The 14,989-nt window shown below is 37.4% G+C and overlaps 1 protein-coding gene across 1 annotated transcript in view; it reads right to left on the reverse strand.

Annotated features, from left to right (window-relative positions):
- csmd2 (CUB and Sushi multiple domains 2) overlaps positions 1 to 14,989 on the reverse strand; it is a 340,353-nt gene that overhangs the window by 94,212 nt on the left and 231,152 nt on the right. The window contains exons 27-30 of the mRNA XM_028460920.1: positions 7,259 to 7,461; positions 6,422 to 6,613; positions 5,814 to 5,952; positions 5,441 to 5,628 (exon numbers count right to left, since the gene is read on the reverse strand). Of these exons, the coding sequence (XP_028316721.1) occupies positions 5,441 to 5,628; positions 5,814 to 5,952; positions 6,422 to 6,613; positions 7,259 to 7,461 (722 nt within the window). The remainder of the gene's footprint in view (positions 1 to 5,440; positions 5,629 to 5,813; positions 5,953 to 6,421; positions 6,614 to 7,258; positions 7,462 to 14,989) is intronic.

Genomic DNA, 14,989 nt, shown 5'->3' on the forward strand with positions numbered 1-14,989 from the left:
AAACATAGAAATGGTGACTAAAGCAATTTAGCTCAATCCTAACACAGCCCAGTGTGCTCTCAGCAGACGTCAATATTTCAGAACACAGAAAAAGAAGGTGGGTCAAATGGTTTTTTCATGTCAGGAATTGTTTGACTTACACCATAACCGCTCTGGAAGTCTCTGCATCAAGAAGATAGGTTTAGGTCTGACACAAGGATATCTCTGGAAGGTTTTATTGGGTCTCTTTGGTTCCAATAGAGACCAAGTTTCATATATGACTTCTCAATCTTCCTGCATTTCCTAGTTTGGGTTTTAATCTTAGCTATCTGCAAATGTTTTCTTACTACAACCACAAGAAACATGAAATATTCCCTTCATTGGCTTTGACTAGCACAAACCAGGGTTAGGGTCAATTACATTTTTCAGTTACAATTACGTTTTCAATTACCCATGTTTAATTACAATTCAATTACGATTACAGTCACCAGCATTTTTTCTAAATACAATTAAATTCCAGTTATTTTCTATCCTCAGAAAGTCAATTACAATTACGTTCTCAATTAATACATCTATATTAAAATTAATCACACTTATATTACATATATATATATATATATATATATATATATATATATATATATATATATATATACACGTGTGTATAACTGCACATAGAACCGTAACATAGTTCCTTAGTTTTGTGTTAAATTATAATTTTCATTTAATTATCTAAAGTCAATTACAATTTAATTCTGATTATGAAAGCAACACATTTTTAAAATTACAATTATGCCATAATTTTAAATAATTATCAATGACACAATTACAATTAGAATTGACCCCAAACCTTGGTACAAACCAATTTTAGTTAGTCTTTAAAGCTGTACCTCTATTTCATTTAAATGTTGTTCTTATACACTTCTGATGCCAGTGGGCCCACAAAAACAATGCAAAAGTGTAATTTGGGTGTTTTTACAGATTGAAAGTTGTTGATAGTTTGGCTTTCTACAGAAACACCTGAATACGACCGCAATCGGAGCAAGTACATATGGCAGGGAATACTTTAAAATTAACCAGAACGAAAATGGCGTAGTGAAAATCAGTGTCTTGTCTGGTTAAGAAACTTTTTCCACTTCCGCACAGTCTTTGTAATGCACGCAATTTTTCCGAAATTTAAGTCTCGTGTGCGAGTCAACAACAAACTTGCGAGCGGCACATTCAACCTTTGTGAGTTTGTTTTTCAGAATAAATACCTTTGATTTATTAATCTATGAGGCCTAGACTATGTCTTTATTGGTATACTATAAGTGTGCATGAAGGAAGGGGTTAAAAAGGCCAACAACATTTAGATTTAGATTTATTGATCGGAATAAAACCATTGGAATTATTGCCAACTTTGTGAGTTGTGAAGCTGCTGACTAATCAGGGAACTGTCTTTCAGAGCTTATAAGCTCCGTTTCCTCCACTGTCCTAGGTGCTTGCGCTGGGTTGCTGCCAATGTTTGTGCCAGGTCATTAGTTTTTGACGGATTTGGCGTCCAGACAGCACTGATTACACATGACATGGGATTCCTTTGGCTCCGATATTGCGTATAATTTTTTTTTGCCACAAACAGTTTTAATTCTGCACAAGCTGAGCAGAAAATTAACATAAATGAGACAATCAATGATTGCAGGTACCAAGTTTGCACAAGCTTAGACAATAGCTTCAGGTTACATTGAGAATAATGGGCAACTCTATCACAGCGGGGGGCCACAAACATGTGATTGTATATGATCCAAGGGCCACATGATCAATATTCACATCAGCATTTAGAATATTGATTAATCAGAGCATTAACACGGGGGGAAAATGGGTTTTGACTTTTTTTTTATCTTCATGGTTTTGATGTTCTGTCAGATTTTAGTCATCTGGTGTATTTTTGGAGTCATTATGTGTGTGTTTGTTATTTTTTTATGTTCTCGGTGTAATTTTGTGTAAATTTCTGCAATATTATTGTTGATTTCTGCATTTTTGCAGTAGTGATCAACCGATTCATCGGCCAGCGGATTTAATCGGCCGATTTTTGCGTGTTTTACGTGTATCGGCATTGGCCGATGCGCGCTGCTGCGTTCGTCGATCCACTTTATATACAGAGCTCCTGCCACTGGCTGCTCAGTGTTACTGGAGACAGAGGCTGCAGAGTGAAGAGCCCCTCCCCCCACTAGCAGAGCGTGAAGGAAGCTCTTCAACCCCAATGGCAAGTTTTAAACATCTTTTAACTGTTTAATTTAGCTGTTGTTCCATGGTTCCAAGTGTTGTCGCAGTTGTATTTAACAAGCAGCTGGCTGGAGGTTTGGCGCGTGTTTCTCTCTCTCTCTCTCTCTCTCTCTCTCTGCTTCTCCCTCAGCACTGCGCTGAGAAGAAGTTTTTAAAACTTTGAGAAGCAGTTTACTACTTGTTTGAATATTTATTCCTGTTAATGTTGATGCAATTAAGAACAGTAACTTGAACAATTTGTTGCTTAATGCGCATCTGACGTTATTTTCCTCTGCTAATTAATTTTTTTGTGGTCACTCTGCATTTTTGTTGTAGTTTTCTGTCTTTTCCTGTCATTTTGTGAAATTTTGCGAACAATTTGTGTGTCTTTGAAGCTATTCTGTAATGCGTTTGCATTTTATGTGTTTTTGTAGTAATTTTGTTTGTTTAAGTAGTTGCTATGTCTGTCTTTGTTGTCATTCTATGTTTTATGTCATTTTGTGTATTTTTTGATTTTTTTGTGTGTTTTAGTGTACTTAGTGTATTTTGTGCTTCATATTCCTTTCAACTTCTTGAATTAGAATTTTGGGGATTTTCTTTGGGGGGCACAATGAATTACATTGAGATCCAAATGTGGGCCCCTGGCCACCAGTTGCCCATGTCTGGACTAAAGTATTACCCAGCCCTGGGATGTCATAGGTCTGTAAGAAAAAAATATGAGCCATGATTTGCGTTGAAAAACATACATGAGATTTATTGACGTGAACTTGAAATAAGTTTAGTATTAGGCATTTATTAGTATGGAGTGAGCTTTGATATGCATGTTTACAGTGTCTAAATGTCCTTGACTCTGTTATTCAAAAGTGACCCATGTATGCCAAGTTTTTAGCCAAAATATTTCCCGAGAGCCAAATCACACAGAAAGACACGTGCAACGAGCACGCTTGGTGAAGAGAACTGACAGTACCTCCGGTGATTTTTCGTAAGGCAATTTTTCAGTTTGCGAGCTGAACTCGTTCGTTGCAACGCCAACTCGTTCAAATAGCTGCTTCCTCACCAAACAGACCTGTAATCAAAGCCAAACAAGCTTTGTGCCATGCAGTTTGTCTCTAACCGTGGGGGCAATTTGTAATATGTATTATCTGGTTACGGTTTTATTAGAAAGGAGATTTTAAAGTGGGGCGAAGGAGATTTTTTTGGTTTTTTTCCTCCAAGTCTCACACTGGGTCCATCTGCTCGACCAGATTGGCTTTACAAAATCAGGCGTATTGTGAGCGATGCTAGGAATGCATTAGGGGTGCACAGTGTCATCCTGTTGTATTACAGTGACGTTTACCCCACGTGTATTCATTTTGTATTAAATTGCAGGACTGATTAAAGTCTAACTCAGAGGGCTACAGCGTTCAGGTGAGTTATTTTTTCCTCCATAAAGAAGAAACGATCAAACAAACAAATAAATGTTGTATTTTTGAACCAGTGGACAGTACACAGTACGTCACAAATTCACTTTAGGTTCTTAAAAACAATTTGTCCAGGTCACCGCTGTTTACGCTGAATTTATCAAAAAGCATTTTGTGCAGCCAGTCTGATTAAAAAGAGCTTAAGCTTGCATGCTGTCAGCCTTTTTACTGTTTAGAATTCTTTGTGTTAGCAAGTTATTAGGGGCTTTAAACTTTAACAACAAAAGACAGTCCCTGGCACAAAGGAGTGAATGGTGATCAAGATGCTTTAAAGCTTGGACGCCAAGATCTTCATAATAAGCACAATTGACAGCAAGCCTTTTGAACTTCAACATGAATACCCGAGCTAAATCAGGGCTCTAGGCAGGGTACGCCCAGGATGGGATCAGTCCATCACAGAGCTAACACACAAAGACAGGCCAACTGGCATCATTGCTCATGCTCTCGTAAAGGAAATAACGGTGTCGGTATAAAATAACAGAAACACTTTAGTTGAAGTTTCATACATAAGGCTGACAATATTATAACATGACACCTGTCATTAGTATGAATAAGGGGTCATGAAGGCTGTCATAAGGTGTCGTTTGTTACCCTAACCCTAAATTACCCAAACCCCTTGTACCCTAACCCTTCATTAACCCTAATCCCTAAACCTACCCCTTTGTTACCCCAACCTATAACCCTAACCCTTTGATAACCCTAACCCTTCGTTACCCTAATCCTCGAACCCTAACCCTTCGTTACCCTAACATTGTGTTATCTTAACCCTTCATTAACCCTAATCCTTAGTTTACTAACCCTCTCACCCTAAGCCATGGTTAACCCTAACCATTAACCTAACCCTTCGTTAACCTTAACCCTAACCCTTCATTACCCTAACCCTCTAATCCTAACCCTAACCCTTCATTACCCTAACCCTCTAATCCAAACCCAAACCCTCGTTTACCGCACGACAACAGAGCAACCAAATATCCGTGTCCTCCGCTATCTGTGATGGCAACATTAGGGTGACCATACGTCTGGATTTACTCACGGATGTTTTACAAATTACTCAATTTGTCCAGCTTTCCCAGAGACCCCGAACGTATCTCGAGGAACACAGTTTCAAATACTGTAACTCTGCTAATATTTGCCAGTATCATGTCATTTTTAAGGACAATAACATCATATTTTTTTTTACTACATTGTATTTTGCTGTTGCAAGGTAAAGTCAGGCAAATTAGTGCTTTTTGAGTTTGCTGAGGTAAGCCCAACTGTCCTTTTTTGGAAATCAAAATATTAACTATATATTAACACTAACTTGTCGCTTGTATTCATTTTACTCTGAAATAATAAATGGAACTTTAGATGTCTGCGGATAAGCAGTAAAGCAGTCAGGTAGTTATTTAAAACTGTTTATTAAGGTAAAGCATTATGAAAATGTTGCAATGCGCAATAAAGCATTTGCCATTTTCCTCTGGGCTAAGCCCCTGATGTTTCAGAAATCTATAATCACCCCTGCCCATAACCCTACCTAACCCCACTAGATCATTCCACCCAACCCAAAAAATTCCAACAACAGCTCAAAAGATGTAAATCTCAGCACATGACACTTAATGACAGCCTTCATGACGCCTTGTTCATGCTAATGACAGACAATGACAGCATAATGGCCACCTTATGTATAAAAATGTAAGTAAAGTGTAACCAAAATAACCAACAGTATAGATCTGTCTATATAATGAGTGATGTCAGATATAGTTCTGGGCCAATATGCGTACCTGTGTACTGCAGCACGAATCCATTGCTGCTAAGAGACGCGTCGCTGCGAAAAGCCAAGAAGAGCGTGTTGGAGCTGCTCTCAATGCGCTCAGGAGCATCTGTGCCATAAAAACTTCCCAATAAGGGACTGAGGGAGTCGGGTCCATCGTAGATGTGTAGGAAGTCGTAACTGGGCTCTAAGCTGAACCTGGTGACACACACACACAGATATTTATGGGGTGCTTAAATCAGACCAATAAACAATTGTAACAAAACATACTTTTATTCAGATCCAACAATCAAAAAGAAGCAAACCAGCATAGTTTTAGAAAGTGGAGAAAACAGAATGAAATTCTGCTGAAGATACAAGATCAACACTTATGTTTTGCTTACTGGTTAAAGCTCAGAGAGATGACGTAATCCTGTTTAACAGTAACCCTCCAGTCACACTCCCTTCCATGGGGGTAAGGTTCAGGGTAGTCCGGAGACAGAATCAGCCCAGTGGGACCAGACAGGTTTCCACCACATGGAGCTGTGGAAGGAATTAAATGCTTAAAGTTAATTAACAATAATATGCCACAACAGGGGAAAAAAACCAACAGTAAACTATTTTATTCAGTTACTAATCAGCTAAATCTAATCAGCGCTCTCTTCCCTTCCGAGTTATTTTGACTTAGCAAACTCATTAACGTAAGCACTTTGTACTTTAATCTTTATGTGTAAGACCTTTCATCACTGAGATAGAAATAATCATTTTAATCTTGGATCGTCTAAACCAAAACACTAGTAGGTTATGTAAATATAGAAATATAAAGAGACAGGAATTATGTTTTCAGTCTCTTTTCCTTTGGCTTCAGTAGCTCAGGTGTCTTAGAATAGGATCATTTCCTCGCAGGTAATTAAATATTTAATCAAAAAAATTCTGAGTGATTGGAAATGTAATGGCATGAATGTATTTAATATAAAAACAGTGATTGAGCCTTTAGATTTGACTGAGGTACCTGAGCAAGTAGGAGGGTCTGGTTGCCAAAAATACCGGCCGTTGATCTCTGTGCAGATGATCCTGTTGAAGCCTTGCAGGATGTAACCTGGATCACATTGGAAGACCACATTGTCCCCGGGCTCCCTGCTGTCTCCGCTCCGGGTCCCATTAGTCGGCAGGCCTGGGTCATTGCAAGAGGTCGCAGTAGAAACTAAGGGAGCAAAGAAAAACCCAATAGATAGATTTGCATTAAAATAATTGTTGATTACGTTTTTGTGTCAGGCACTATTTATCTGTTGAATACGTAAATAACCCCTTGATAATGAAAATGTGACCTGTTCTGTAGCGCCACCATCTGAATTGAATCAAAATGTTCTCAAATTTACTGACAACATGAATGACCACAAGAGTATGAACTCCATTGGTTGTGTTGCTTGAAAATCGTTTATCAAAATTTAATCTTTCCGTATTTGGGGTGCACATTAATCACTCACAGAATTGATTGATGTTGGTAACCCCTCCCCGCCTTTCCTCTCATGACCATTTACGCATTTTCATCTCGTTTTCATAACATATTTGGGGTTATTCACTATAAAGCCCTCCGTCTCAGGGACATTCTCCTCTACGTCACTTTCACTGTGAAAGAGCTGTTTCAAAACCTCATTGACAGTAAACCTTTTACGAGAGAGAGATTCTACGCATAATCAATTGTATCCATCAAATTAGGAAAAGTCAAAAAAATTTAAAATTAATTATTTTTTGAATGATAAAAAATGAAGGGGATAATGGGAGGGTTAAATGGAATGAGTTGTTTTGAGTGTTCATGCATTTTATATATATGTATATATATACTCACTTGTGAACTCTAGAGCAAAGCCCTGTTTGCTGGTAAAGAAATCAGTGGTGAACTGCAGACTGATGGTGTTAAAGGTGCTGTGGGCATCTGGAGGCACCACCGAGCCACTCATCTCCCTGAGCAGAACCCCTCCGTCTTGGGGACCATCCCAGATCCGAAGTACATCATGGACCTCCTCCGTGTGGAAGACCAAGAAGTGCAGACTGTGAAAGGCCAACAACAGAGAAAACACTTGACATGCCTTGAAAGATAATATATGGCACTTCCCATCCCCCCCAGTCAACATTTAACATTTTATGCACTTTCCTTCATCCAATGAAACAAATAATAACTTCATACATTGTGTATGATGAGATAATACTTTGGTCTTTTTGTTCCTAGATTATACTAACAAGAACATCTATTGAAAATGTTGGGTTAATGCATACTTTCACATGCCTTATTACACAACATTATAACCAGATATTTAAGTACTGAAGAGAGTTTATTATTTTCTAGTATTTATTTTTGAAATACTATTATTTAATAGTATAATAGTAATAATACTAGTATTTTGAAAACTAGCCTGTTTCTTTATAACGGTGCAGTCTGCAACTCTTGTAAAAGTGACTTTTTGTCATATTAGCTAAAGCTGTCACTATGTATGGACAGCTTTACATCAAACTAGTAGTTTGTGTGAAAAAAACAGGCTCATTGAGTGTCTGACAGATGTTGCTCACAGTCCCCGCCCCTTTCCCGGGGCTAGAGCGCCGTCTTTTTTACAATGTATTGTCTGGAGGAGTAGAAAATGGAAATGGTGACTTTTCAGCTTGAAAGGTAATTACTGCTGTTTGATTTACATTACATTTCATTTGTAATTGTTGCACTAGAACTCTGTAGTGCATGTTTTGTTCATGTGCGTGCAGCAGCCTTCGTGTGGGCTGCTGTAAGTGACACTGTGTTCTTGCTGCTGCTGAGGTGTGTGAGAGAGAAGCGCTGCAGTAATATGCTTTTAACAGAGCATGTTATATTACTGTGATGTTGCTGTAACGTTAGCTTGTTAGCTCCTCTGAGGGAGGGACTTTGGAAAGTTTGAAGGCAGGGCAAGAGAGCAGCGGGAGGGAGGGGGAGAGAGGGATCTGAAAATTGCAGACTGCACCTTTAACTCTAAGTAATTTATGAAAGTAGTAACAAATAGAAAACTTTTTTCCGCAGAAAAAGTGAGTTTCAGCAAAAACAACTGAAAATTCATTTGTAAAGTAATCATTAAAAAAAGATCAAACCATGCCATTTAAAAATCAATAAACAATCTAAGTGTGTCAAAGATAATAATAGGAAGACGTAAACATAGTTAAAGCTAAATGTAAGGTTGGAAAACTAATAACACTACTGAAAAGAAACGCAGACAGAAAACCTGAGCATCAAATTAATGTTCCTTTGAGTCAGTGAAGCAGATACGTTGTCTCGTAGCCTTCGACAGATAGAGTCTAGACTTAAGAAAGATGAAGCTGTCAAACAGCTAGTGGTCCAATGGATGGGATATGCACTGTGGTTTGTATTTGTGGTTGTGTGTTTGTGTGTTGGCGTAAAATGCAAGCCCTGATGCAGTGGATTCGTGATGATGTATTGCCTGGGGTTTTGCGCTCGGCCATAAGCGGGTGTGTGTTTTTGAATGAACTCAGTAGGTCTAAAGGAACAGAAGACTGCTGATAAGCAGCTACTAAAAAGATACAGCAGGAAAAGCTGAAGGAGATTTTTCATCTTAAATGGTATGAGCCATATTGATAAAACAGGTTTCTCAGTGTCATATCTGCTGAAAATGAGCTACAAAGTAAACAATTATTTACTACCTTAAAACTGATGGAAGGTAGACTCGCTGGTGAATAAAATATTATGGTTAACTCATTGAGTGCCATTCACGTCTATAGACGGTATTTGGTTTAGTAACGTGGAGTGCCATTCAAGTCTATAGACGTGAATTGTGTTTTTCGGCAGGGGGTGCTAGGACACAATGACCACGTTTACATGGGAGCTTTAATTCCTCTTTAAAGCGGAATAAAAGCTAATTCCTCATTAACCTGACCTAGCAGCTCACACTCGACCAGAGCATGTGTAGAACTAAGTGGAATATTGAAAGTGTCGCAATGGTGAAAGAAAACAATCAAAAAACGTGGCAAGTGGTGAGACTCGGCATGTTTGGGAGAAGGAGGTGGTTGCGTGTGGGGAGAATGACGGGGGGAGAGACTTGGAGGAATGCCAAATTACAGTAAGCAATCCATTCAATTCCGACCCAGATAGCAAAATCCCATCAAAAGCCCGGTCTCAGTGTTATTTTTTGTAGTTTTATAGAAGGAAACCAATGTTGAGGTGTCCCTAAAGCAAAAAAAAAAAAAAATACAATACTTAATAGATTTTTTCAGAAAAAGCAATTTTTCTCAGATTTCTCAGAAGAGCAAAACAAGTAAGAAACAAAATTATTTTTCTTGATGAAAGTAGAGAGTCTAATCTTTCAGAATCTGGATTCAAACGTCAGTTTGTCAAAGTACAAAATATTCTGTGGGTCTTGAAAAATCTGTGAAAATCATCTAAAACACCCGGCACTGAGGGGATGGCTGCTGTGAAAAGCAGTGAATGACTTAATATCTTTTATTGAAATAATTGTTTTCTTTTTTGTTTACATTGATTCATGAGACAAAAGCAACAGCATCGACTAAAGTTATTATTTAGCTTTATAGTGTTTTCTGTACAGAACATTCATAATGAGAAAGAAGTCAAGCGGAAAAAGCCAATCATAAGCTATCTTGACGACGTTCTGAGTAAATCCACCGTCTTGTGCACAGATTGGTCTATTATCAACAGGCAATTGTCTATCTGCATTCATCCACATTATAGTACCATTAGTTTGTATTTATGCTGACACTTGAGTGTCACTAAGATTGGGTTTTGTTCTATTTTTTCCACAAAGAGAAACATCAAATTTTACCCAAGAAACCCCAAGGGGGATATTCAGTATTTTATTTGTCAGGCAATATTGCTAACATTCACACCATATTTCTATTGTTGTATTGTTTCTTATTGCGTACGCTCCAACTGTTTTGCTTTCTAAATGAAGACATTTTAAAGATGCTGAAAAAGTGTAGGGCTCTGGGGGAAAGCGATGAGTTTAATGTGCTTTTATGTTCTATTAGGCTGAATTTGACACTTTAAATGGTCGGGAACAAACGTGGCCTAAAGGCTTAATTTAGATATTGTATCATCTTGAAACTATTTCACAAAGACACTGATATGTTTTGACTATAGTCCGCTAAAGCGCAGTCAATAGCAGCACATCATCATTAAATTCTGTGACACAATTAAACATTGGCTTTAAATTGAAACCAAAAATAACACATTTGTGAAGTCTTTGAAGCTAAACAATTCCAATGAAGACACTAAACAACCTAATGCAAAAAAAGAAGTAAAAACTTAACTAAAATAGAAAAACAAATGAACTACCCTGTCCTTAACTAATCTAAAGCAATGGAGACAAGACAAAAAAACCTAAAACAAATCAAGTAAATGTGGGCCTGTAAAACGTGAATAGCTCAGGTACAGATGCATATACACAGAGCAGCAAAATGGTGATGGGGTAATCAGGGAGATGAGCAACAGCTGGGTGAGACAAACCTTAATGATCCAGCAGAAAAACACATTAAACCAAACCTAAAATCCAAGTTTAATAAATCAACCTCAGAATAAAGTTTAAAATGCATACAGTACACTTCAAGCTAAATTTGTTAAATCTATTATAACCTGTAATTTTGTTAATATTAGATTTATATTTAACATAGCCGTAGTTTTTAGTTGTGTCCGAAATTGCATTCCAACGTACTACTCAATGAGTATGTAGTGCATTCCCATGATGTAGTAGGGGTGTTGAAAAATAAAAATGATTTGGTGATATATCGCAGTATTATCCATAGATTTTTTTTTTTTTAAAAAGAAAAATTTAAAAAGAAAGTACTAATTTCCTGCATTTATTTGTTGTTCTAGGCATATACCTCAGTGAAGTTGCACTTAAGTCATGTAGCACTAAAGTCAAAGTTGGTTTAAAAGCCACAGGCAGAGTGTATGTTATTTTTTTATTATTTTAAGTTGTTGGCACATGGCATGTAAATGCCAATGTTTTGAGTGTAAAATATGCCAATAAAATATATTTCATACATAACGTTATCATGAAGGTGTACATGTTTACAGATTAGTTGTTTGTTAAGTCATATATATATATAAAAATTAAAAAAAAATCAAAAAAAAAAATCGCCTTTTACTTTAATATCGGCAGTGACGTGCCGTCAGGGTAGGCAAGGTAGGCAGTGCCTACCCAAGGGTGAATTGATATTTTGATTATTTAATTATATATATATTTTTTTTTTTTTAGTTATCATATAATTATCAATTATTTATTTTTCATTTCCAATAGCCTACAGTACCTACAAGTTTGAAAGTGTCCGCATTTTATGCGTTTCATAGCCCAAATTACTAAACAGCGCTTTTTTTATTTTTTCGCTCCGCTGTAAGGCAGAGGGAGGCCACGCCCCCTCCCAAAGGCATGTTGCTCCTCTGCCTCCATTCTCATTGCGTGATTTTACGTGTTTGCGCATGCGCAGTCAGGTCCCCAAGATGAAAACCATTTACGTACAAAGGCAGTGTAGAGAGCTGCCTTTAGACGTAACCGCGCTATGCTAAATGCTATACGTAAGTTCACAGTACATTAGTGAATTGATATCACGTGACTGCTGCTGCTACGTTCTCTAGCTAGTGGGCGGGTTAACACTGCAGTCAGGATGACAGCGCTAGAGATGATAGAGAAACTTTGTTTTGAGGAAAAACAACAGCTTTTAAAAGATGGAGACCAACACCTGAGTTACCAGACCTTCAGCTAAGGTAAGGTCAGAACATGTTTCATACTTTTCACAATGAATGGTACAAAAGGAAGGATTGGCTTTGTGGATGCTCCTCACTGAGGCTGTTCTAAGTTGTCATTTTTTCCGTGGTTCTGTGTTTCCAACACAAACAACAAATGCGCTGCAGTGTCATGAGATATATCTTGTTGGGAAAGTATGGAGGCTATATTAAATAAATGTTTATGTTTCTTTAATGGTGTTTATGATGTTGATTTTGTTAGATGGCTAAACACTTGTTCATGTAGATATTGTTGGGTTTTCTTTCTTATTATGAATTTTATATTTTGATAAGCGCATTGAAATGACTTTGTTGGAAATTGCTTTATACAAATAAAATTGATTTGAATTGAATTAACACTTGATAGCAGAAACAAATGAAATTGTCATTGGTGGTCTCGATTTGCAACGTGCCTACCCAGCCCTAGTGGTCACGGCACGCCACTGAATATCAGGATATATCGAAACAAACGTATCGGGATACTAATCAAAGATTCAGTATGACAGAAATACCCAGATGTATATTCAATTTCAATTTAACTTTCTTACGGACTCGAGGTCCAAATAGACAGAGGGAGATAATATAACAAACACCAACAAAAATACTAGAAATAACAATTACACAGTCACTTTAAAAAGACAGCTATAACAGTGCCTCCACATCCTCGATCTATAGCGAATGGCACTATCGGTGACATCAACCAGGGACCCAATTGTATTCACCGACTTATTCAAACAGCATATAAAACTGTAGTGTGGCCTGCAGCGCGTTTATTCCAGCAGCGACAAACAACTCACTCACACTGGATCATCTCGGCTTTCAGAGGATCATTATAGGCCACCTGCAACCTTTGCACAGTTCCTTTTTTTAGTTTGACCAAAGGTGCGCTGTGTACTGAGGTGTACAATATGATTTGAACAACATTATTTTCACTTTGTCTGTACAAAATCCAAATTTCGCCTGGGCATACAATGTTCTACATTGTCTGTTTATGTCAGCATCATCAGACAAGTCCTCTGTGAATATATGGCCAAGACATTTTGTTTTGTTTGTAACATTAAGCATTGTAATAGACAAATAAAAATGAGGAAATGTACTTTTAACCTCCTTGGTTCTACAGATCATGCTATATTGGGACATTTTTTAAGTGTGCACGGTGGGCACACTAGTCATACTCAACTGCCTCCTCTACCTTAAACCGGCTTCAAGTTAAAAATCTAACATCCTCTTTTCAAAACAAAAGCATCCTGTGCTCCACTTGTTTTTTTTAACACTTATGTAAATAGGGCTTTTGTTTTGAAGTTAACTGGAAATTTAGCCAGTAGCACAATGGGGGGGTCTCCGAAAATCTCCGAAATCTTGGAATTTAATGTTTTTCCATGAGTTTTATGGATCAAATGACCACATGATATGCTACTGGGTCACTTTCTTGCTTAAAATGCTTTCAGATCTTTCAATGGTGGCAAATCAACTGGGATTTTTAGCCTCAGTGGGCTTCAGGTTTTTGTCGTAGGTTTGAAATGCATCTTGGGAAACTTGGAAGAATACTTCAGTGGAAACGGTCGTCATCGGTCATCATCCCTGGGTTCCTCCAATCAATCACAGAGCGTAGAGCTGTGGAGTTATTTATTATTTGAACGTTTCAACTTAAAATCTCTTAATTTAAGATTTTTGTAGTAGAAATTAACTTTAAGGATACCTGTACCAGACGTGTGTGTACGGGTACTTTTTTTTTCTCACAATATTTTTAGCCATTGCACTTCAGTAATACAGCAGTGTGTCATGCCCAATATCCATATATTGTTATATTGTACATGTAAAACATGTTTGTTTTATTGGTACATTGGCTCCCGCATGTAGTTATACACTTTTTGTAATGAAACGATTAGAATAATGTTTTTTGTTTGTTTGTTTTTTAATTCATTATTCCGGTTTGAAAACCACTGCTCTAGATAACCAAGACGACAAAACTTCTTTTTTTTTTTCTTGTAGAAGAGGTACGACTAAAACAAATGTAGACAAGTCACATATTTACTGTCATTTCATCAGGGCTTCTGCACTACATTTACATGTGTAAGCTATGTGGCTAGTGAACTGATGCTAAAGCAACAGCATGAAATCACACATTGATACTGTTTTCTTCTTCTTTGTAGACATTGCATTGCATTGTGGGATGCGGACTTGTAGAAACGGATACATAGAAGTCATTTTACTTGATTCTGATATCACGGGGAATATCGGGAATAAAAACACTTCTATGAATCAGTAAACAGGCCGCCACATCCCATAATGCAATGCACGGAAATGGCAACAAACTGAGTGTTTAGGGAGGAGATAAAAAACAAACTTCTAAGCAGCAATTTTGACATATTTCTTTTATTTTTTGGAGTAAATTATGTTTGATTCATTGATCTATGAGGCACACACAAAGAAATATTGCGGCTAGAAGCTTTGGTTTGCATACTTATATTTTATTCCCCTTTATCCATGGTTGTAAAACTTCCCAACTGTTAATGTTTTTGCGGCCACAGAAAAATAAAACACATTTTTTAGGGATCCCATTTAAATTAAATGTTTATAGAGGCGTGGAAATACTGGGAGAGGTAGATGCGTGTGGGAGATGAATAGACAGACATAAAAAAATAAAAAATAGGGGAATTACTCCGACTCACCAAAGAGAAGGAAAATTGAGTCTCTGCGTGCCGTTAACGTTTTGTAGAATCATAGGAAACCTTGTTGTGAAGTTTGCAGCTGAGGGCTTTTCTTTACACTCAAGATAAAATAGTTCAATCAAGTGTCAGAGGAATCGCC

Source organism: Gouania willdenowi, chromosome 11 (assembly GCF_900634775.1).
Source record: "Gouania willdenowi chromosome 11, fGouWil2.1, whole genome shotgun sequence".
NCBI lineage: Eukaryota > Metazoa > Chordata > Actinopteri > Blenniiformes > Gobiesocidae > Gouania > Gouania willdenowi.